The 24,082-nt window shown below is 42.5% G+C and overlaps 1 protein-coding gene across 2 annotated transcripts in view; it reads left to right on the top strand.

The window, feature by feature from the left end:
* Positions 1–24,082, top strand: part of LOC141006338 (astrotactin-2-like) — a 301,384-nt gene that overhangs the window by 247,534 nt on the left and 29,768 nt on the right. For both annotated transcript variants that reach the window (XM_073478512.1, XM_073478513.1), the window contains 3 exons: positions 1,413–1,735; positions 10,797–10,930; positions 13,267–13,415. In XM_073478512.1, the coding sequence (XP_073334613.1) occupies positions 1,413–1,735; positions 10,797–10,930; positions 13,267–13,415 (606 nt within the window). The remainder of the gene's footprint in view (positions 1–1,412; positions 1,736–10,796; positions 10,931–13,266; positions 13,416–24,082) is intronic.

Below are 24,082 nucleotides of genomic sequence, written 5' to 3'. Positions count from 1 at the left end.
TTGAAAAACATCCCCTCCTGTGCTGTGTTTTTCTCAGAGCTGTTAAATGCCTCACATCTGTTGGCATGTGTTTGTGTTTGAGAAATGAATTTTTGGAAGTTAACACACCCTTTTCGTGTCTTGGGTTAACTTATTTAACATTGCTGACACTACAGGACTCAAGTGAAATTGCACACTAGACACATTTAGACTTGCTTTTCTCTCTCTTTCTCACATAAACACATTTGAGTTCACGCACTGTTTCTTGCCTTTTTGGCCACTGACAATAGTTTGAAGGATGTTTGAGTTCACTGTCCTTAAAACTTTTTACCAGGACAGAAGTCATTTAAAATATTAACTCTTATTCATCCCAATTTCCCCACCTTTATTAACATCAAGGGCTTTCTCTGCTGTCTTGCCCACTTCTTTCAGGTTTAGGGTTTCACTTTTTTTTTCTCTTGGTCTCTGTGTATACATGTACTCTTATGTAATAGCGTATGCATTCACGGTCTTATTGATCCATTGTGTGCCTCTGTGTGTGTGAGTGCGGGTTTGCGATCCTAACTTAAACATTTACACATCCTGTATGTTTATTCTCACGTACAAAAAAAGCTTTATTACTCTTTACTCTGACCACGTAACTGCAATATTGAGGGTTCGATGAAGGTAATCGTACATTTCCAGACATGCATTTGGACTGACAGATGGTCCCTCATGTCTCAAAGCTACATCATAAGCTGGTAATTCCAATCTTAATGCACCTTTTTATTACTAAAAAGAAGCCTTTTTCCGCTCACTGGGAAAACTTAAATCCCCTGTCCTTGTAAAGCGAGACACAAAAAGCACATCTGCTTCATCAACACAGATGGCAGATGTGCTCCACTGTAACATGTGGCCTGATGTGTCCTCCAAGTGAAACACTCAATACCCAAGTAGCATTCTCTCCTGTTTCTACTCCTCCCCTGCTTGTGTTGCTTGTGCCTCCACTTCTTTCTGCATGGTGTGTTGTTTTCTCAGCCAGAGAGGAAATGATGAGAAAGAAACCCCCCAACTCAAATGAGAACATCAAATAGAGGTAATTGACGCTCAGGATAAGAAGCCAGTGACACTTCTCCGCCCTCCCATTCATCCTTTGTCTATGAAAGCTGATGACAGTAAGGGATTAGTTGTTGTTTTTTCTTCTTTTCCTTGGCAGCAAGTAAAAGTAAATCCAGATGTGGACTTTCTGCGCAACTGGGGGACTGTGAATGCTACTCCAAGTGAAGATTAATAAATTGTTTAATGGAAATAAAGATTAGAAAGAGTTTAGGAAGAAGAGATTGTTGGTGTTTTGCCTCCCTCTTCCTAAAATGCATGTAAATAATTATCACTGTTCACTTTGTTTTCCCCCCTCCTACCTATACCCTCCCCTCCACTCCTGCCCACCCCTCCAGAGGCAACAGACCAGGGGGTTGGCGGAGGTGGGCGGCGAGAGCTGAAGTCGGTTCCCTTCATCAGCTACCTGTCGGCACTGCAGAAAAGCCAGCTGTTGACTGATGACATGGTGAACGGCGTAGAGATCCGCTGCGAGGAGAAAGGCAGTTGTCCAGCTGGCTGCCACCTGTGCCATCACCAGGCCGTGATGGGAGGAGTGTCGGGGAGAGGCCGCACTGGTAACAGCAGGAGCGGAGAGCAGCCTTCCCCCATCCCCGTCCTGCTGGAAGTCAGCCGCGTGGTGCCCCTCTACAGCCTGGTCCAAGACAATGTCACCAAAGAGGTGAGAAAGCAGTGTGGGGGGTAGGAAGTCTGTCTGTGGGCATGCTTGTGTGCACTTGCATGTGTGTGTAGGAGAGGCTGAGAAAGTGGCCATAAAAGAGAATCAAGACGAGAGATGTGTGGCATCAAATTACCCGCTGGAGTTGGAAGCAAAAATAAGAAAAACATTCACATCCAGGAATGGTCTTTTATCAGTTTATTCTATCCCTAACCCTAAGTATTTTTGAATGAAAGGAATGAAAATCTAAAAGTTGTTTAACTTTTTTTTTTTACTTAAATAATCAAAAGACTGTAAACAGTGTTCATGTTATGTCAAAGAAAGAAAGTTAGTATGCTAACCAGCTAGCCTCAGCCCGTCTTGTCTCATAATACCACTTGTGCCTCAAGAAGCGATAGTCTAATAGTAAAGGTCAGGCAGAGTCAGATAATAGGACAATAGCCCGTGGCTGACTGAGCTTACTAGCTAACGGCAGCTACAGTGAGCAGCAGTTAGCGGCTACTCTGGTTATATGCTGCCCCCTATTCCCGCCACACCAATTTAAGTTGAAAACATTTACCACTTCACTAAAATTATCAAAAAAATTTAGATTAATGACAGTTATGATGTGATGTCCCTATATTGTTCTGCAACGTTTAGCATGCTAACCAGCTAGCCTCAGCTCATCCGGGTTCAAAGTTCCTGTGTGGTGTAAACAACACCAACACTTTCCTGTTGCTCTGAGCTCCTAGCCCAGACCGCTAGCTGCACGGCTAACTGAGAAAACTAGCTAACGACATCTACAGTCAGCAGCAGTTCGCAGTAACTCTGGTTAGTATGAATGTTTGACAGGTGTTCAATTCTTGCATATTGCACCTTTAAACTCTAACATTTTGTGATTTATTCACCTACATAATCTAAAACTGTATCAACTCAATTTTATTTGCACAAAAGCTAGCATGTGATTATGCCATTTCTGCAACAGAAATGTATTGTAAATGTGAGGCAAATTAACACGTATATGTTGTGCCTCCCTTTGACAAAAGCTGCAATCTGCTGAAAATTAAAGGAGGCTTTTCCTTATTATTCACTACATTCTACTTATATACAACCTCGTGCCATGTGGTGATGGCGTAACCCTTTTTATACTGTACAGATCCATTGTCCTCTGAAGAGCTGAACCGATGCAGTTGTAACAAATCACCTCTAGGTGGCATGAGTTGGTTAACTTTGACCACTGGAAATGAGCACTGTAATACAGAGGGCATAAAAAAGATGACATCATGGTTTTCTCCTCTTGTGGGAAAGTCGATGTGTATATGTGTGAGATATATGTGTGTGTATGTGTCTAAACAAGCACACACAGCTGAATGTAATATCAGCTTAATGGCTGCATGTTGTGTTTATGATTCATCCTGTATGAAAAGTCTTTGGATCTCTGTGCAGTGGAAGTTAATCATATCAGATTTCTTTTCCATAAGGTAATTGAGGAGGGGGGCTCTGGCTTCACTTGACATTTTGTTTACCACATTCTGCTCTGTTTGGGCTTCATCATGACGTTGTCTTGCTACCTAATATCCGGCACATGTCTTCTGTGTGTGTGTGTGTGTGTGTGTGTGTGTGTGTGTGTGTGTTAACCAACGCAGAGCTGTTTGCAGGTGACTCACACCCAACACACAGGCATGCACGCGCCATAGGGAGCAGACTGGCTCGCGCTCCTCCCAATCAAGCATCTAATTACCTTACCTTCTGAAATTACTGCGGGCAACAACAATACCAGAGGCAAAAACACACACACATAAATATATATGCACTCACAAACACACACACACACACAACAAAGCCCCCTGTACGTGCCGCCCATAACAAGCACCACAGCCCCAAAGAAAAGAAGGCACAATCAATAGCAGACGATCCCTAGTGGGCCTCATCGATAGCTAAACGTGAGGAAGAGCAAAATGTCTCTTTTCCCTTTCCTCCAAACACCTCGCTATCCATCCTTCTCTCTCCCCCTACCCAACCCGTGGTCTTCTGGGGATGTAGAGAGTGAGATGTATGAGGAGGAGGAGAAGGGGTAGACTGCAGTGGATCGCTCTGGCAAGCCCTTCTGAGGTAGCTTGAGGCAGGATTATTAGCTTCTTATTGATGTCATCGACCTCTTGGGAGGGAGGGGAGTCCATCACTCCGCTCCTCTTTTTTTCCCCTATCTTTCCCCTTCTTCTCTTGGCCGCAACGGCTGCTGCTAGTCTGAGAGGCACATACGTATATTACATTAGCGACGAGCGACACAACAACCTGCCACTCCATACACACACATGCTCATTCTCTCTCCCTCTCTCTCTGGCTTTGTGTGTGTCTGTTTCTCACACACTCTTTTGCTTGAGACTATCTTTCTACTTTGCTGGGTCTATCGGGAAAGGTAGATGCCATGTTGCAATAGCTTTCTTAGAGATGAGGTTTCCTTTTTGTTACCTGAAGCAATCAAAATAGAGGCTTAGTTGTCCCACTTACGAATCGGTGGACTGAGGTCATACCCATATGTGTATACATATTTGTATGCATATATCAGGTTTACATGGACTTGTCCCTATTTCTCTGGCTCCCTTCCTCCTTCCTTTCTCGGCTAGCTGCATCTTTCATTGGCCTCTCCCTGACTGCCCGACTGTTTGACAGAACATGTCATGTCCCTTTCACATAAATCTCCTCATTATTAAGCCAGGGGGGGATTTTGTTACAATATGAAATTACCTCTTCTTTGAAAGGACCACTACCAGCACTGAAAAGAAACAGAATTAAATGGTTGACCGGCGTAACTCCCCTCTTCTCAGCTTGCTCTGTGTGGCTCTGTCAAAGAGGAGAATATGGATAAAGTATTTCTTTGTTCATGTGTCCAGGAATGACATCACAAATGACTAGTTAAGAATGTGGGGTAAGTGATACATGTAAGACTGATCCTCTCAGTCAGTAATGGAGAGTTACTTGAGTTATTCCCTAATATATGTTAAAGGATTAGGGTTAGGGTTGGGGTTGGTTTTAGGGTTAACCCACTTACTTGTTGTGGTATATTTCCATGCTGGTAGTTTTGGTTTGAAGTGTCCCTGACCCTGATATACAGTATTAGCCTCTAAGCCTATGCAATGACTGAAATTACTTTGTGGTGCTCACAGCACTGAAACATGACGTTTAAAAAAGCATCCCTTTCGAGAAACAATGGCCAATCTGGGTTATCCCCAGGCCTTACTGACCAACTGTTGCTTTGTGTGGGAGTATGTCCCAATGAAAACTTCTTACAGGTGATTCTCCAAAGTAATTGGGATACTTGTTTTTAAGTATAATTTGTGTAAACATTGCAAAAGAATTACATTCACCTCCATTGTATTTTTGTTTATTGGTATCTTATCTCAAGACTCAAGCAAATAAAACCTGAACTATCTGAATGCTTTAATCTTTTTCTGGTGGGTGAACTGACCTTTTGAAACACTGAATAACACACGGATATTCTTGATCCATTATCTCCCAAGCAATTGAGAGGAATTTCACCTGTACAAAACCTGTGCAGATGATTGCCCCAAAACTTACTTTTGCATTCACCAGTTGTAAAATTTGTCGATACTTTATTACATTCGCTCATCTCTAAGAAACACAATGATTATGTTTTGAATTTGGAAACAAAGGTTTGAGGTTTACTGCCCCTTTGTCTTGGTATTCTCAAGTTGCTCTGGTCTCGGGCTTGGCTTGCTTTAAACCTGTTCTTGACTTGAATTCGACTGGAACCGGTCTTGGAATTGGCTTGGACACGACTAAGGTGGTCTTGCTTACAGGCCCTGGTGTGTGCACGCAAACACACACGCACACAGATACTTCCCTGTTTCAGTGGCAGAGAAAAATACCTCAGTGGATAAATAAATAAGCTAACGCCTGTGGTGCTTGCCAGTGGTCCTATGTCCTGTGTTGCTGTGACTGAATTATGGCAAACCTTTCGAACAAATTGGTTGTGAGTCTAATGGCCCAGAATGCTCTATATCTTGCCGAGTGGCTGCTGTCATGCTCTCTGCTGCAGACCTTCACAGGGGCGTGCCTTGAACATTTTCAGTGGGGGCAGGAGGGGGAACAGAGGCAAGGAGCAGCAGCATGCTTTCACCAAAAGGTGGAGGAGTCTGACTCAGTGAGTTACATTTTTGGATTACTATCTTGCACATTTCAAATATTCTTAAACTGCATACTGTTTTGCAAACAGCAAACTTTTGCACATTCCCCCTGTTGAATACTTCCGGCAGTTTCCTGCACAAAGCTGTGCACATCTGAAAAAGCAGCTCACCCAGGATGTTGCTGCCAACCCTAGGCAATAGTCTGCCACAGAGCTCAATCCAGTAGGTGACATAATCTACACATAAAAGAAAAAAAATGTTCAGATCTCAGGGTCATCATCACTTCAGTACCAAGGAGAGCGCTCCTATGGATCATTAAAAAGATTCATTTAAACACTGTATGGCCAGTGTTTCTCTGTTCCCTGTTTGTTAGGTACACCTAGCTAAAACTGATGCAGTCTAATACAACAGCCCTGCAAGAAATCCTACCATTATGGAGGTTGTAATGTTCAACTGTTTAAGAGAGCTGTTGATTGACGTGTTGATTGTGGTGCTGTTGAACTGCATTGCATTAAACAGAGAGGTGTTCTGTTAATTAGCCTACTCCAATTGATATAGATGAGAGGGACAAAATAACAGAAAGACCTGACAATGTAGCACCATTCAATGCACAGCACCACAAACTGCATCCTCCATCTTCATAAAGGTCAGATTTATCACAAGGCTGTTGTATTAGAGTTCATTCGTTTTAGCTAGATGTACTTATAAACTAGAAACTGAGTGTATATTCTAGACTTTTTGGTCCATAAAGCATTAATTACATCAGCAGTAGTACATACTTGTCCGTTATGCTCTAGACGAAAGAGCTTAGCATCCAAACTGACCACACTGACACTTAATCCCTTTTTTTCTATCCCAAAGAAAGAGCTAGGGGTTCAGAGGCAACATCGATAATTAATCCATTGGTCTTATAGAGCGTTGTATCCAGCAGACTAAGTCTTCTTGTTAGTTTCCATTGAAATAACATTTTTAAAATTCTTATTTTTCATAAATTTAAATGTGTTTAAATGTGAAAAAAATATTTAACATTTAATTAACACATCGGTGATCACATTGGAGCTAGCTTACCTATCTGTAAGCTAAATCACTTTTCCAAAACACCTCCTATTTATTGAAACGTGTTGACCAGTTATCTGTATAATTATCCCAAGTTCTCGTGAGCTACAATGGATTGTTTTGAAACTTATTGAGCAAGAGGAAACCACTGGAGAGATTGGAGAGAGTGAGGCTAACGTGCCTAACATTAGCCATGCTACAACTGCTGCCGACTTGTTTATACATGGTACTATAGGCAACTCTACATGTTAGTGAATGCCCAGTTAAATATGCACCAGACTTTTTTACAATATACTTATTGGGGTTTTACAGTATAGTAAGGGGTCCTTGGTTTATATTTTCTTTTAATCCCTTTCTCTGTGGCTTTTCTTTTGGCTCACACTGTTAACAAATGTCAACACATAACAAGATAACAGACTTACAAATAAGTCAATTTACTTTGTTAAAAAGGTCAGATTAGCTTAGAACATTGTCAGACTGAGCTGGAACACCTAAAAAACAATACCTGCTGTTTGAGGGTTCTCCAATGACATGGCAATCCCCCATCAACCTCTAGGTGAACCAAGCCTCCAGCTGCCCCCAGTGTCCAATTTCCTGGAAGTACTACTTGTGACGAGGTTCCTAGAACCAGCCCATTGGTACCTTTGTTAACACCATTAGCCCTGAATGATTGGAAAGGATACATAAGTGCATTTGTGTGTGCGTACACACACACACACAGACCTACACACTTAGGTCACTATTGATGGTGTCCTGTGTGTGCTGACTTAGACTCTTTACCACCACTGGTGATCATCTTATAAATCAATACTGTGGGCCAGCTGGCCAGTGTTTTCGTGTATTAGCCTCTGAAGAAGGACAGTAATATGGTCAGCTTAGACTAGACAAACAGATTAATACATTAAAGAGGTCACAATGGCCTCCGTTGCCTTCTTGGAAGTCACGACAAGCTTTGACGAAAGTGAAAGGTCCAAATAGTGTTTTGGTGCCAGTGAGTCTGCAGGGTCTGAATGATGTCAAGGCTTGGAATTTGCAGCCGGAGTTGTTGCTGATGCTCAGTGGCTTTGCTGCTCACTGATCTTGTCTCCCTTGTCCAAAGCAGGGGGTGATTACATTTCAGCTCAATTTGTTCAGTATCGATAAGGTCAATAGAGATGAATTGTGGCATATTTGTGAAACGGTAGAACCATGTGTTATTGTAACCATGGAGGCATCACCAGCTCCTGAAAGCAAATCTGTCATGACTACACAGAATGTGTCTTACACTGTTACAGTCAATGCTCAGATAGGAGTGTCTTTGTCAAAACATTTGCTTTTCTAATTTGAGGCACAATGGATAAGGTCTGTTTCTCACCCCATGTGGCCAAGACAGAATATATATGGATCTATAGTGTTCTGGGAAATGCATGATGTGTGGTTAATCAATACAGTATAGGGTATCTTGTAACTGCGCTGAATGCAGAAGGACTCAATTTCAATGTGTCTGTTCATCTCGCTAAAGGATTTTCCTTACTGACCAGAGCTTTTACACCAGCAGGACATATCGCTGTCTTCACCGCCACACATTTGACATATTATCACTTTACATGCCTTAGCTAACAATCACTATTTCTTGCTAAATCCTCATCTCTGTTTTACCTCCTGTGCCCCCCGAACAAAAGCCACCACCACCACCCCCACCCACCCCACCCCCCACCTCATTCTCTAAACCACAATTAGATTCCCTGTTTACCCAGCGGAGACTGGCTTGCATTACTCTTCAAACATAAACACGGCGGTAATCGCTTTGTCTATTTTTCACATGTGCAGCCATGCAATCAAGCGCACAGACCCATATGGGGTTTTTCTAGGAATCTGGTGGTGGTAAACGCATGGCGGTCCTGTGGTCTTTCTCTCTTTTGCCCCTAGCAGCGGAGGTCATTTCTCATTTCTCATATTTGTCTAGTCTGTGTGCGTGCATAGACCTTGAGTCCAGGTTTCTCTTGTTGCCTTTGTCTGTGGCCTGCTTCCCATTGACATGAGGTGGCAAGACCCCTGCTGCTGTTGTTTTCTGGCAGCAGTTAGCCACATGGGTTCGGGCAAGGGGAGAGAAATGTAATTACCTTTTTCCCCTTTTTGGTTTTCCAGGGGGTTATTATATGGCCATGGATTACAGTGCTTGCCTGCCCCCTATAATAACTGCTCATTCAGCATGCTCATTTGGAGGGTCTTGTATTGGAGGATAAATAATGGGAAAGCCTTGACTACTGAATGATCCTGATCCTGTCCCACAGTAAGGTGGGGAATTCTTTCAGCCTTGGGAGTCTCCTTTTTTTGCCTCCTTGTTCATCTTGTTGGTTTTTTTACTGTCCTATATCCTTTGGTCTATCCAGTCTTGTTCTCTTTTTTCACTCTTTCTTACTCTGCTGCCCATTTAGGTCACTTTCACTCTCAAGATTCTGTGCCTTGAGTGAAAGCAAGTGGTATTGGAAGAAGTCAGTTCCCATGAAAGGCTGTTGAGCCTCCTTTACAGCTAACAATGCAGTGTTGTGGAAATGCTAACATCAGCTTCTGAGTGCATACCCTGACTCTTTTTTTGGCCAAGCCGCCTGCCTCTCTGGTCAGGACTATGCCCAAAGTCATCTCAAATGTCACTTTCACTAATCAACACACTGCAGAAATCTTCCTTGGCATTTCTCCAATGAAATGAAACGACCAACTGTGGAAATCAATCTTTAATTGGAGAGTGCGCTTCTGTATGCGTGTTTGCAATGTGCCCACGTGTGCACGCCGCATGTGCGCCGTCGTCTTAAAGATGTGTGTGGTCTCATCAGTTCCTTTGCCTTCGGATAAGTGAATGTCATGGTGTATTGGAACAAAGGAGTGGCTTCTCTCTGCTTTTTGTTGGATGCCTGGTACCCAGTGATAATGTTTCCGCATGGTTCCAGTGTCCTATTTTTGTGACCATGATCAAGTACATCTCCAAAGTTGTCTGCATGAGGCAGTACTGCCAACCAGTTAGAGCACATAAATAACTGAGTGCTCCATTGATCCATAGTGTGACAGGGGGAGCCAGAGTGCTTGCGAACTCCCTTGAACTCACTTTCTATCATGCCTGTGGCTTTAGGGAAAGCCCTGACATTATACTTTATTGCTTTGACGGTTATATTGGCATTTTGCTGCCTTTTAGAGGATGACTGAGCTTCTGCCTTTGATTTTTCTTTCGCCCGTTAATGAAGCAGCACAAGGAGATGTTAGGAGATGACATCATCTCCTAACATCCTCCCCCCCTCCATCCCTTTCGAAGACAGACCGACAGCACCACCGACAGATCCACACACACACACAAACACAAGCATACGCATAGAATGGAGGAGGTGGGGAGTGTCACAGCTTTCACACCTCCATCATAAAAGTCACAGTGCATCTATGATATCACAGTGTAAGCTTGTCGATGTTAGTGAGATGTTCCTGCCTTCCAGTAATTGGGAACGGTGGGTATGAAAAGGTCACTGTGTGTGTGTGTGTGTGTGTGTGGGTGTGGGTGTGTGCGTGTGTACCTGCACTTCTGTCTTTGTGAGACCCATTGTGAGTTCTAGACCTTCATAGATAGGACATTTTGCAAAGTGAGGACATTTTGGCCAGTCCTCACTTCGTCAAAGGGCTATTAAGGCTAAGGTTTGATATGATAGTGTTGATGGTTAATTTTAGGGGATAGGGGAAAAAAAGGAAAATAATATATTCAATGGAGAGTCATTACATGGACAGAAGTACAAGGATGTGTGCCTGTGTGTGTTCTGGGATATGGAGGACACTGAGATGGGGGTGGGGTAAGCATAGATGGACAGGGAGCGCATGTTCCAAGAGATAATTGCATTTCTCTCACCTGTTACCCTTTACAGGCCTTCAAGAGCGCCACAATGAGCTCATACTGGTGTGCTGGAAAGGGCGATGTCATTGATAACTGGTGTCGCTGCGACCTGAGTGCCTTCAGCAAAGATGGCCTGCCTAACTGCAGCCCCCTCAGGCAGCCAATGTAAGTGTGAGGTGACACCATGACACCCAGGAATTCATGCACGAGGGAGATTTCATGGATGCATGCACTGATGCACCACAGGCACACTCACATATGCACATGGACACTCACACACATACACACCTACCTGTCTCTGCTGACTCCTAGGGGGAACTGGAAAAAGTTGTAGACACAAGCACAGTCCCCAAAGTTCTAATAGCTGTCAGTCGGCCCTTACACCCTTCTGAAAAGAACATGCTCTCATTCAAGGTGTCCTAATAATACTCTTAAGGTTTTTGTGAGTCATCCGCCGCAGCTATTGTTGCCCTGAGAACTTTAAAAAAGAAACAGGAAGTTGAAAGGACACGGTTTCAGAGAACAAGGCTACAATGAAAGCATTTAATCAAAAAATAAATAAATAATATATATATATATATATATATATATATATATGCTGTATTGCAGTAAGAAAGAGCAACATTTATTGGCATTACTTGAGAATAACAATAAAAGCTGAACAAGGATAAAACTGCAACTAATGTGATGAGGGTTTTTTTTTCAAAGATTCTGCCCACATTTTCAATTATAACTACATTTATAGCTTTGTATTATTCTTGTTCTGTACATTTCACGAATTCTGTACAATTTGTGGTAACGCTGTAAAAGATTTCAACATATATCTCAAGCCAATGCACTCCAATTTTTTCACTCCAATTGCTGATGCCAAACCAATTACTTTTAAATCTCTTCTTTTGTCTGCATTCAAACAACCCCAATGATGAAGTGCATTGGAACTTATTTCACCTTGTTGATATAGTAGTATAGTGATGATTTCATTGCCCAACAATAAGCTGACATCAACACAAATTTTACTTACAAGGTTAGATGGCAGTGGCATTGTCTTTTGGACAGGTGTGGCCCATCAATTGGTCATACTCCAACAAACAGGTTGATATAATAAGTGTGTTTTATTATGAATAACTTTGTGGGTTCAATTTGTAAGATGGATTATTGAGTCTCATTCCCAACTCATCAAATTCTGACACTTTAGGTTGCTGGCCGACCCAACCAACCAACTGAAAGTGTCAGTATTTGACGAGTTGGGAATAAGACTGAATAATCAGTCAGTATAATCAGCATAATCACTATTTCTGAATGATCTGGCTGATTGCCTCCTAGCCTATGGCACACATGGATGGTATGAAAATAATTTACTAATTCAGCTCTTTGTTAAATTTAAAGTTTTATTGGACAAATTTGATCAAATTCTGATTGTCATGTTAAGGTGTGTGTGACAAAAATGTATTCCTTGTTTTACAGCTGTTCTTTTGAAATGATGTGCAGGGGAAAGGCCTCCATGGTGTGCATCAGGTTATCGTCCAATAATGACTGTGGCTACTATGTCAAAAACATCTCACAGCAACCAACCACCACTCTGTGTCCATGGTCAAAAATCAAAAGTGCTCAGACTAAATGGACATTTTAACATCTACAATTAGTCAAAAATTGGACAAAGTACATCTGCTGATAAACATCATGTGATACGACCGAAAATTCTAAAACAGTTACTTCATAAACTGATTATGAGATATGTCTCTTCTTTCAGCAATACTTTACCAGAAATACTGTTATTTGGGACACACGCAATGATACTTGAGACTTAGATTATGCTGCACAAGTATTGCACAAGTGGTTTAAGATGCTTTCGGTGGTTTTGTTATTGTTTGTTTGTGGATTGTGGTTGTGGAATTGGAGAGGAATGGCGTGTTGCCACAACCAGAGGTTTGGTCAGGCTTTCCCTGGGCCCATGCCTGCTGGCACGAAAGGGCCAGTGAAGAGCCGCTACAGCAGCCAAATCTCCAACCCTGCATGGCCAGTGCCGGAGTGTAAGGCCCACGAAAACCTGCAGTACTTATTATTATTGAACATGAGGATGAAACCGAGTTGCATGCTTTCTGTGAAAGAGGGATAACCTACCTCTTCAGTCATTTTCACAGACACAGCTGGAGGGCAGGCAAAATGGAAATATTGTTCTTTTATCTCTTTTGAAGGATTAAAGAGGAAAAACTGCACAGGGAACACTGCTGGAGAACAGGTGGCATCGGAATGTTGTTTTGTTGAAAGCAGCTGTTTGCCGTCTTGTTGTGCAATGAGATGTAGGCAGAGGTGCGACAGACACAACAATGGCCACATGGGATTCCTACCTATCCTTAGGCATTGGGCACATAAACACACAAAGTTTAATTTTAAAATTCCAAATGAGGGCAACATACAGTTGTGGTAGCCTTTTGATGTTATTGTTGATATTTATCGTATTTCTATATCTTAAACTTGTCTTTTCTATTTTGATTTATTAGTTTGCGCCTAGCCCCTTACCTGGAGCCCTCAAGCACAATGGTGGCCCTGGAGTGGATGGATGTGGAGCCTCTGATTGGCTGCAAAGTCTCTGACTACATCATCCAGCATAAACGAGTGGAGGATCCCTTGGAGGCAGAGGTCTACACAGGTAGAAAAACTATACTCCAAGAGTTGGTTGACTTTTTGAAACTGTATAGAGTTATTTTGCCTATAGAACAATATAATTTATGATCTATTGTGTTGGTTAAATCTTTTCAGTTTTTAAAATGTAGCTTTACTTAATGGTTAAATATGTAAGATAGCTGATTGTTGAGTCTCATTCCCAACTTGTCAAATACCGATGCTTTCGGTTGGTGGCTGGCTTTACCTACCACCCCAAAGCATCTGTATTTGAGAAAATTTCACCTTCGATGTATGTCATTATTGTTTCAGCAATCGGTATTGTTGTACACACACAAACACGCACTCACGTTTGTACAGCTATCCTTGTGAGGACCCTCATTGAAACAATGCATTCCCTTGCCCCTTACCCTGAGGGCCTTACCTTAACCTAAACCTAATTCTTACCCGTACCCTAAAATCAAGTCTTAACCCTCAATCCTCCGGTGTACGAAAGAGTCACTTTTCCAAACTGTCACTCCCAAGGTCTAAAACTCGAATCGGTTGTCGGTTGTGTAAAGTTACAGAGGTCAATAATTTTGTATTGGGGCAACTGAGATTGGAGCTTAATTGCAGCAAAACTAAGTGAATCATCAAATTTTTCACAAAAGGAAAACTAATTGCCTACATAAGGTGATGTATTGCTGGGAAATCAATGATGAGCCGCACTGGAGGTCAAACTGGAGTCAGAACTAAGTTCTCTTTCAGCCTTGTCTAACCTCGTTTGCATTTTCTCCTCGCAAAAGTATGCTTTCAAAGTGGTGATGAAAATATGAAGACGGAAAAAATAATGAGAGTGGAAAGGACAGTTCAATGCCACTGATAAGGAAAGAAGAATAAAGCTGTCCGATTAGTTGATAGAAGTAGTGAAAGTTACAATTGCAGGGAAAGAGGTTAAAGTTTCGGTCTGGAAACAGAACAGAAGGAGCTTAGACTGAGGATGAGAGAAGATGACGTAGGGCAATTTATCAATTGCCATAAATGGTGCTGACCATTGTGCCGTGGGGCTGGGGAAGTAAGTGGTCATGGTTGTGACGAGGGGCTGGTGTGAGTCAGAGGAAGGGTGATAGGAAGGAATTTAATAATATTGGAGAAATGAGGTGGTCTGGAAGAAGCTGGCTGTAGTCATTGGGAAGTATGGACAGGCCATCCATCACCCCTGGGAGGAGTGCTGATGAAGCGTGGGCACCAGCGAACGAAGAGAGGGTACAGACAGCTAGACACAGGCATGCTGGCAGAGGTGAGGTAGGAAGGGGCAGATGGTGTGGGTGACTCACTCTGCTATGTGCCAGTCACCACTATAAATCATGTCGTAACAGACACTATAATAGAGATTAGAAGTCATTGTCTTGGTCTTTTGTCTTTTTCTCTTCCCCTTATGCCCGTCACTCTTTATCTCTAACTGTTAGTCATGTCTCTTTTGTTTACTTTCAACTTTCTTTAAGTGTCTGGACAAACTTGAAAGATAACTTTGGTGAGTAAACAACAAAGCAAACTTAGTTGAGTGCATTGATAATGTGCGTGTTCGGCATATGAACCCTCTCAGAGAGGAGTAGGTAATTTTAATTGGCAGGAAACTGTAGGAATATAGGCTCTCCATCAGTGGAAACATCAAGTATTATGAACTGTGCAGGTACGCATCTGGGGTCGCTCCTGCTTGCACTGCTAATTCTGCAGATTTTAGCTACACAAAACCTTCATTGTTCTTCAAAACGGGGGTGGGGATCAAGATTGCTGATACAAACTTGGAAGCCACTGCAGGGGTCGATTTATGAAATAATAGGGGCCTCTTAAAATGATGAGATCCTGTTCTCTGGACTCAGCAAATAAAAAACCATAGTGTCTGAGAAGCATCATTTTCTCACACTTACTCTGACATATTTTGGAATTACTGGATTTGTACTCGCTGCTCACACTGCTAGCTTTTTAAGGAGCATCCAGAAAAATGGAAGTCTTTATAGTAAAACCAATGATAAATAAGAAGTTCAGTTTTTCTTTTCCACTAGCTCACCTTTTGTACACAAAGTAACAAACTCATCTCAATCTTGGATGCTTTTTCTCAGCATTGCTCTGCTTGACTTTTGCGAACACACACACACACAGTTGAAGCTGCTCGTGAAACCAGTCGTCTACTGTTGGCCACTGAGCAGCTCTAATGGAGCAGTTTGGGGATAAATACTTGGATAAATACTTTGCTCGAGGGCATCTTGGTGGTTTTCTGGAAAGCAAGTGTTTCTCCTTCATTTTCCCTGTTCATATTTTCCAAGACTGCACGATGATTTGAACCGGCGAGCTTCTCCCAACCTCTGAGGGTGGGTACACTCTAAAGGATTACTCGGCTGATTTACAGTAAACCCTATTTGACAATCTACACAATCGTAGGGAAAACTCCTGATCCAAAGCTTAGCCGGGGTTTGTACTTGCCAATATAGAGCGGAGTAAGGTGAATCATATTCAATTTTAAAGCGTTGAAGAGAGAATGTTGTGCAAAACAAGAGGTTATAGTTACATATGTTAAGTGCAAGTGAAGCACAAAGTTGGTGCTCCTCACTTTTTCAACAGGTTTTTATGCGATCAAATTGCACCAATCTGAACTGCCTCACAGATTGACGTCAGGTAAGGGATTGGGCAGCTGGATATGGAGCACTTGACAGATGGTAGCCTAGCCGAGAAAGAAAATATCAAATCAAAATAGATGCCCGATGACAAAAAAAAGTACAAATGGCAATTGCATGGACAGTGCCATAGAAATCAGGAGACAGATGAGGCACAGGTGAACATGGTATGGATTGACCACCGCCAACATCGTCAGAAGTAAGGGCAGCACCTGCGTCCAGCGGATGAGATTCAGCCGGCGCCGGCATTCACAGGAGCCGAGGCTGCATCCACATCCATTGCCAAGTCGAAACACTGCTTGGGGCTGGTGTCTGAGAGAGAGGAAAGATAAACAGACAGCCACACACAGACACTCAGCCATGCTGAGCATGAGTCACACACTCAAGAGCACACACATTCAGCCATGTGCACACTCATACAGATGGCAGACAGAGAGTGAGTGTGGAGATGTAGACACTTGGATGCAGCTCTCATTGGGTTCCCAAAGCCGTGTTTCTATGTCAGTGCCGTCTAGACGAGGATAGGAGAAGATACTGTATCCCTCCTGAGATAGATATGTTAAGGTCAGTCATTTGAGAGGAAATAGGTCCTGATTTTTTGGCTTGAAGGTTTCCACAGGTTTGGATTCTAATTGCAAGAGGGACTTGATTATATGATTCATCTCAATGGGAAAACAGTCTGTGCAACCTGATTTATCCAGTTTTTCAGGGCCATCCAAGTCCCCTTTTTTCGAAATGGATCGCAGGTAAACTTCATCTGGTAATGTGATATCAGTTGAAGTTGTGTGTACATATTTTAAATTCCCAATTTATTCAGACATACAGAACCAAAAAGACCCAGGTTTAGTGTCACCCAAATGAGTAAGTTTAGCCATTTCATTTTAGGGTAATGGGTATATAAATGTGATGTATCTCTGTTTCTTCGATTGTTGTACACCTTAAAAACTCCCCAGCATCAGCAGAGTTGAAGCCATTCACAAATTTCATCACCTGAGTGGCAATGTGTAGGGATAAGATGTTTTTTAAAAACCTCCAAATCCCCCATCATTACTCCAGTTATCACTGCAGATGTATCTGTTTGGGAATGCAGCGAGTTCCTCCACAAGCTGGCTGACAGTTTTATCCATGTTAATAAGCTGATTCAAATGATGTCATATGCCACCCCTTTTGGCTGGGGTTTTTCATCCGCAACAGCTTCCTGCATGAATGGATGCAATCATGGAGTCCTTGAGAATCTTGACAGTGAATGGTATCTTCTTCTAAGCTAATATCCATAAATGTTGCTAATGTGACTCCCTCTCGCTTGATGTAAATTACAGAAATGATCTGACGCCTCTGCTCATAACATTTTCTTGCAGTGGGCATCATCGCTGAGTGGAAAAGTCATGTCAGAGTTTGAGTGTGCTGTTTGGAGGTGTCTTCTTTAGTTATAAACCCTCCGTCATTATGGTGGGTGGTCTAAGGATCAACCATGTCAGTTCACTGACTGTTTTTAATGCTGCCTAGGCCTCTCTATGCAATTTCTCTCTATGCATTTCTCGCTCGGTGTACTGTGGCTTACGCCTGACTCTTAACACAAATGTATCATCATTCATTACATCAGTCTTTTTTTTTTTTTTTTTTGCAGGCATAAGTCTGACCAAAGATAGCCATGCACCACCATGCCCATATACACCTTGATTTGAGCTAAAATCAGCTAAAAGTAAAAGCAGGAAACAAAATAAAGTAAGATAATCGAAAAGTGATCTTCTTTTCAACTGTTTCCACTCACATGGCTTACCATTACCTTGTCTGCATCTTATTACATAGGCTTAAGAGGGATCAGGTTGTCATGTAGCATCACCCTGTTCCTTTCACATCTGTACAAACCATCAGCAACAAGGCCCCTGTCTTCATTTTTTTTAGATAATCCCACTTATCAGTGCTGTTTACAAAAGAAGTAATCTTTTCTCGAAGGCTCCTCTCTAGTCACAAACAAATCTTCCCTCTGAGGTCAACTGTGACTGGAAGATAGACCTGCTGCTTTGATGTGCAAGGAGAACAGTTGAGCCCGTAGTACATACATCTTGTTATTTATATGGACATGATGCTCCACCAGCAGCCCTCAGTACCCCCACCGCCATCCAGGTCTGGACCTATATATGCATTTTAAGCCGACTACATGCTCCATGGCAGAGGAGGTAAAGTGCATGGCTCATGATCACATGGTTAATGGTTCGATTCCCCAAAAAAAGAAATCCAACATATTTACCAACTTCTCTTATACACATGGTTGATTGGATGATCGATTACACCCGTAGAAGTGTCTGAGGGGTTTTTAAATGTGTTAGAACCTCTCTCCTTTATAAATGTTGATGCCTTTAGCTGTGCCAGGGTTGTTCCTAGTCAATGATTTGAGTACAGGTCACAAGCTAGCACACTGTTAGAACCGATGGCTAAGCGATTCAGATAGTGTTGCTAGAAAGCTTGTCCTTAAGGAAACTGTGTCCGACTCTCTTTGGCAGTTTGACAGATACTACAGGGCTTAGATGGGTTAAAATATTCCACATGCCTCATACATTATGACTTTTATACACACAATGCTGTCTGGCTCAGTGGCCAAGAGGTTCATGTCCATACACTGGACTGCAAGTTCACCGGTTTTGAATCCTGACTCTTAGTAAGACAGAGTGAGGTAATTTCTGCATTTCCAGCAATGGGCATTTCAGCATCCACACTGCATTTTCAGCAGAAAATGCAATTTCTAGTTTGTCTTAAACTTTTTAAATTAAAAAGTTACCTGTTGGTAACATGTGACAGCTTGACCTGATCAAATAGTAACACTTACACTGCATACACAGTATTAACAGGCTCCAGTATATTGTTGACCAACCCAGTTTCATCAAGCTGCATATAAATAACACAACTTTATACTTTAAAATTGCATGCAGTGGAAGCACAATTTTGCCATCATCATTATCTATAGTCAGGTGACATTCGTAGTCAAAAATGAATATGTAACAGTCACAGTTTGGTTAGGTTTAGGCAACAAAATAACTTGAGCGTTGTTCCACACTTATCTGTTAATGCATCCAATCCATACCTGGTATACAGTCATCAACACCTCAACAAGCTTCGTTTGTAATGAAGGTCAGGCCAGACTGCAAAAAAGTCTCATAGTATCACCCAGTAGGACACCCCAACAATATGGCAGACAACACACATCCAAGGCTCACTTCGTAGAGAGGCTGCGATCATCTCAGCCCAGAACAATCGACCCAACCTTGCAGCAAAGTTGAAGGTGGGGGCACTGTGACATTAAACGCTCTCCTGAATAGATAAAACGAAACCACTGAACGAGAGTGCAATGAAGCCATCATCTAGTTTGGGCAAGTTATTGCTCCGGGATCCCCTGCCATGTGCAGTAGACCGAGAAGCAGCCATGCAAACAGTCTACACAGTGTTCCACAGAATAGAAGAAAATACCATTTTGGAGTGTGCCTGAATGGAAAGAAGAGTGTCCTGCTTGTGAGACACAATCGCAAGCCAATTTCCTTTGGTAGGGAGTTCCCAAGAATTCTGTCGCCACGGCACACAAACACCTGCTGTTAGCTTACCAAAGCTGACGCAAGAGACGCAGGGAGGTGAGAACAGGCAAAGCAGGGGCTTCTACCATGGCGTCAGAGGAGGGTGTCTTATTCACAACATCCACCCTGCCTTTGTCACGAAAACCAACAGCGAGGAGGAGGGGGTGCCGCAGACACAGTCATAACTGCAAAGATCAGGTCCTGCAGCATAGCATAGAAGAAGACCCAACACTGCGAGTGCCAGATGTACAGATGGAGCAGACAGAGAGGGATCACCTGTTCCTACAAGGCCAGTGAGGCAAGAGGGACAGTGACTCACTGAGATGAAGCATAGGTGAAGATGAGATCATCCCAGATTGCATTTAATCGTCTCAACGGGGCGCATTCAAGTAAGCGCTGGAAAAAAAGCAGATGCAGGGGTGAGTTTTAATGGCCATACACAGTCTCCAAACAAGATAACTCATCCAGGTTGGCTGGGAAATTCAAATGTAAATTTTGGTGGCCTGCAACACAGAGGAGAGTGATTAAGCTTGTAGACCCTGTGAAAGGGCACTGACTGTGTAAAATATAACTATAATTGAAGGAAACCTCGATCATGAATAGCATTTTAATTCCTAAGCAAAACATACCTCTTTGTCATCGCACTCATTGTCTTCTTACTTCTCATGTTTCCAGTCAAATGAAGCCCTGCTTGTGGTTTGTCTGCCTGCAAATATGAGTCAACTAAGTGACCAACAGTATAGGGGAGAGCATCATATTCTTGAAACGCTATCTGTAAACATTATTTAATAGTGTTGTGTCTTATTCAGATACAGCTGAATCTATAGAAAAGTGATAGTGGGAACATTTGGAAAAGCAGGTAAAAGGATTCATGGTTTATTTAATGACTGCATTGTACGCACACCAGTACACTTATCAGATAGGTCTGCTGTCTCCATTAATGTAGCTTAGTCTCTCCTTTACTTTATGTTGTTTGTGTAATGCTGTATCTGTTCTATCACACTACTCATCCCTACTCAAAGGGCCTCGGACCCTCATGTAGTTTCTTTTACAAGCCTCTCCTCGTCCTCTCATTTAAGTCGCATCAGTGATGAACATGAGTGATCCACTTCACTGGGCCTCACACAGGCCTCTAGATGGCACACCAAGGCAGAGACAGTGTTCAGAGAGACGCCTGAAAGAAAGGCAGTGCTGATGTATTAGTGTGGGGCTCAGCATTCCTCTACAGCAATAGGTCAAACCAGCTGCGATATGTAAGAAGATATCGGGGATCACAGATGATATTAAGAAATTTGATAAAAGCATTCAAATGGACAATGCGAGGAAATCTCTACAGAGGTAGCTTTGATACCTGCATCAGCCAAAAATTGAGAGGCAGCAAGTATTAAGCAGCTGTACGTTGTGTGAATGATAATGTACATTCAGAGCATGTCCTTATTTTACCGGTAATCAAATCACATAAACAACCCTGTAAGGATATTTTGATTTGGCATTTGCAGCTAGGTCAGCAATAAGGAACTCACCTGGTTTCATTTAAAGTTAAATCATCAACCGCTACCATTAAAACAAACAGCTACTTTTTAAAATGAGTGAACACCTTATACTCCACGTTGTTTTGCAAAAGGATGCAAGAGTGTATTTTGGCAGCATGGGAATAATTAGTGGCTTACCTACCCTATATTGTCAGACGTCATTCAGCTCTGTTTCCTGTCAATCTCACTGGGAGTTCCCAGAAAAAAACAAAGGTGCCAAAAATGTTATGAAATTAGCCTAATAAAAGGCTTAACCAAAAGTATCCCTCATTGGCTGAATTCAAAAAGCTTCTGGGTTCCATTATCACATTTTTACAATCCCTCTATTGTCTCGTCAGCTGCTAATTTGGGTGGCTTGTCCTTATGCTGAGGTGACACTTTTTTGTGAATGCGCTCATCAGCGTAGCACTGTGCTTCCCACAACTCTCACACAAATGCACACACTTGACGCTAATTAAAAACCTGCGACTCTCACTGTGTTGCGTCACCGGCGTAAGACACCTGATTCCGTGGCATGGCAAGAACAACTGAGGGCAGGGCAGAGTGGCAAAACTAGAAGAATCATCAGGAACGACAAAGTGAGGAAAGATTGTGGAGAGATAATAGAAGAAAATGGGCAGAAAAATAAAAAAAGAAGAAAGAGAGACCACCTCGTAGAGGAGTGGAAGAGGGACGCAGACAGCAGCAGCACTGAGGGTTACACAGCAATGATGTCACCTCATGCTGGCACTGTTGGACTGAGAAACAGATTAGCCATTTGATCTTTGCCCTTATTTTAGTTCCAGTTTCCTCTTCCCAGCTCATGCAGCCAGCTTACTGGGATACATGACATGTGGATCTTCCTCTGCTTTGCTCTCCTCTGCTGTCACATACCTCTCTACTCTCCTCATGTCCCCCTTTCTTTCCTCTGCGATCAGGGTCAGTGGTATCCCCCTCCCCAGTTTATGTAACAGCTCCATTATTGGTTGAGACCAAGAATGCCCCCTGATGCGTCGATAAGCCCTCATTCAAAGAGATTGAATTATATGGAGATAAACGGTGTCCTTGAGCATGGGTGCAGATAACAGATTGGAGTGACACAGCTGACTCTCTTTGTTTTGTTAATTAAAGATGACCTCATCGCTAAAAATGGACGCTGTGCACCTCCTCGTCACGAGCCTCGCCATCAGCAGATTGCAGATTGCAGGCAGGGGGCCAAGGGCTTTCTGCATTCCCTTTCCCTTTTTGCTTCCTTTCCCATTTTGCCTCTTTGCACACACATTGTTTGTCTCTCTCTCTCTCTCTCTCTCTCTCTCTCTTCGCCATAGGTCTAGACTTTCCTGATTTCATTTTTTGTCGATCCATCTCTCTCAATAACCATTACACTCAGCTCCCCCTTATAGATGTAGACACTATATGTGTGTTCATGGAACCTCTAACTCACATGAATGGATCCTTGATGGAATTGTAGTTACAACAAGATAAGGATGCCGCCCTTCAGTGCCTTAATTTTCATTCATCATTGTGTGTTTAGGGGTATTCTGTCCCCATCAGTCATAATGATACTAATGAGATGTTTGTGTGTTTCGAAGCAATGACCAAACTTATGGTGGTCTGGACTTGAACTTTGTTGAATTTGGTGTTCGCTAAAAATCGATTTAAAATGCATTTAAGCATTAAATTGGGATTGATTAGTCTCACTTTGCAATTCAGGGCATTGCAAACACTTAAAGTGGTAGAAATAAATATTTTGTCATGATGGAATGGCTCTCTGCATTAATGAACAGGAAGGGACGTGCAGACCTGCGTAGATTTATTTGAAGCTATTATAATCATTGCCTAGACACATTTGCTGCTGAGTATTTGTGTCCACGTTGGCCACAATATACAACACGAACATGAGTTGTAGATGTCCTATATCCTTAACTAATGATCATCTGATTGTATTTATTTTCTCAGCCAGTATATTCTCTCCTACATCTGTTTAATCTAGATGAATCTTCATATAAATGCAGAAATTTGGTGCTAGCTAATAATTTTGCTTTTGATTAGTTTTTGTCTGAGTCTCACTTCCAACTTCATTCTCACGTTTCAAGTTACTAATGGGACTGTAAAAAATGACACAGAAGAGGAAGTTTTGGCCAGGATATCCATTATCTAGATATCTGTTGGCCATACCATAAGGCCTGAAACATTGGCCGATGCCGTCAGACATCAGTTGGTGGGTTCCAAGACTGAGACCTGTTAAATACAACGTTTTTCTCCAGAACGAAAGATGTTAGAGTAAAGTAATTGTGACCAATGTCCAAGGGCCTGGTACAACTGACTTGATGTCCCAACAGCGACAACCTCCGAGCTAGCAATCTACAAGTTGAAAATTGCAAGTTCCCCTAACCCTAATCTTGTTGCTAACGAAACGAACATAGACAAGCTAGCAGTTCTTACTTTTTCTTTAGCCGTTTTAATGCTGGCTCTCAACTCCCCACATGCAAAACAAACTCCGATGTAGTTTTGCAAGGGCACCCTTGCTGCATCCTGGGTTTAGTCCCACCCAAAACAATTGTGATTGGTTGAAAGAAATACAAACAATCCTGAGCATTTTTTTCCCTGACACCAGAATCAGAATTGGTGCAACCAGACCTTTCTCCAGCGCTGACACAGCGCTATGGAGATAGGGTAACTTACTTTACATAAGCTTCGCTAGTTTATGCGTGTACTAGCTAAGTATACTAAGAGAGTCAGGGGGCATGAGCTAGTCTCATTGTCAGAGACAAGCAACAATTGCTCACCCTTCACAAGTCTACTGAAGTCACCAGAGCCCACCAGTCTAGTGGTACAGCAGGTGGAGGATGGCAGTGCTCGTCAACCAGTCAATACAGTGCAGCATCACAGTAAGACAGAAGCCAACAGCCTGTCAACACCCACACGTCTATTCTTAGTGCTAAGTACAGAACCAGGGGGAGA

Source organism: Pagrus major, chromosome 12, assembly GCF_040436345.1.
Source record: "Pagrus major chromosome 12, Pma_NU_1.0".
NCBI classification, from domain to species: domain Eukaryota; kingdom Metazoa; phylum Chordata; class Actinopteri; order Spariformes; family Sparidae; genus Pagrus; species Pagrus major.
The sequence above is the reverse complement of the archived record's forward strand: the minus strand, read 5'-3'. Positions and strand labels throughout refer to the sequence as shown.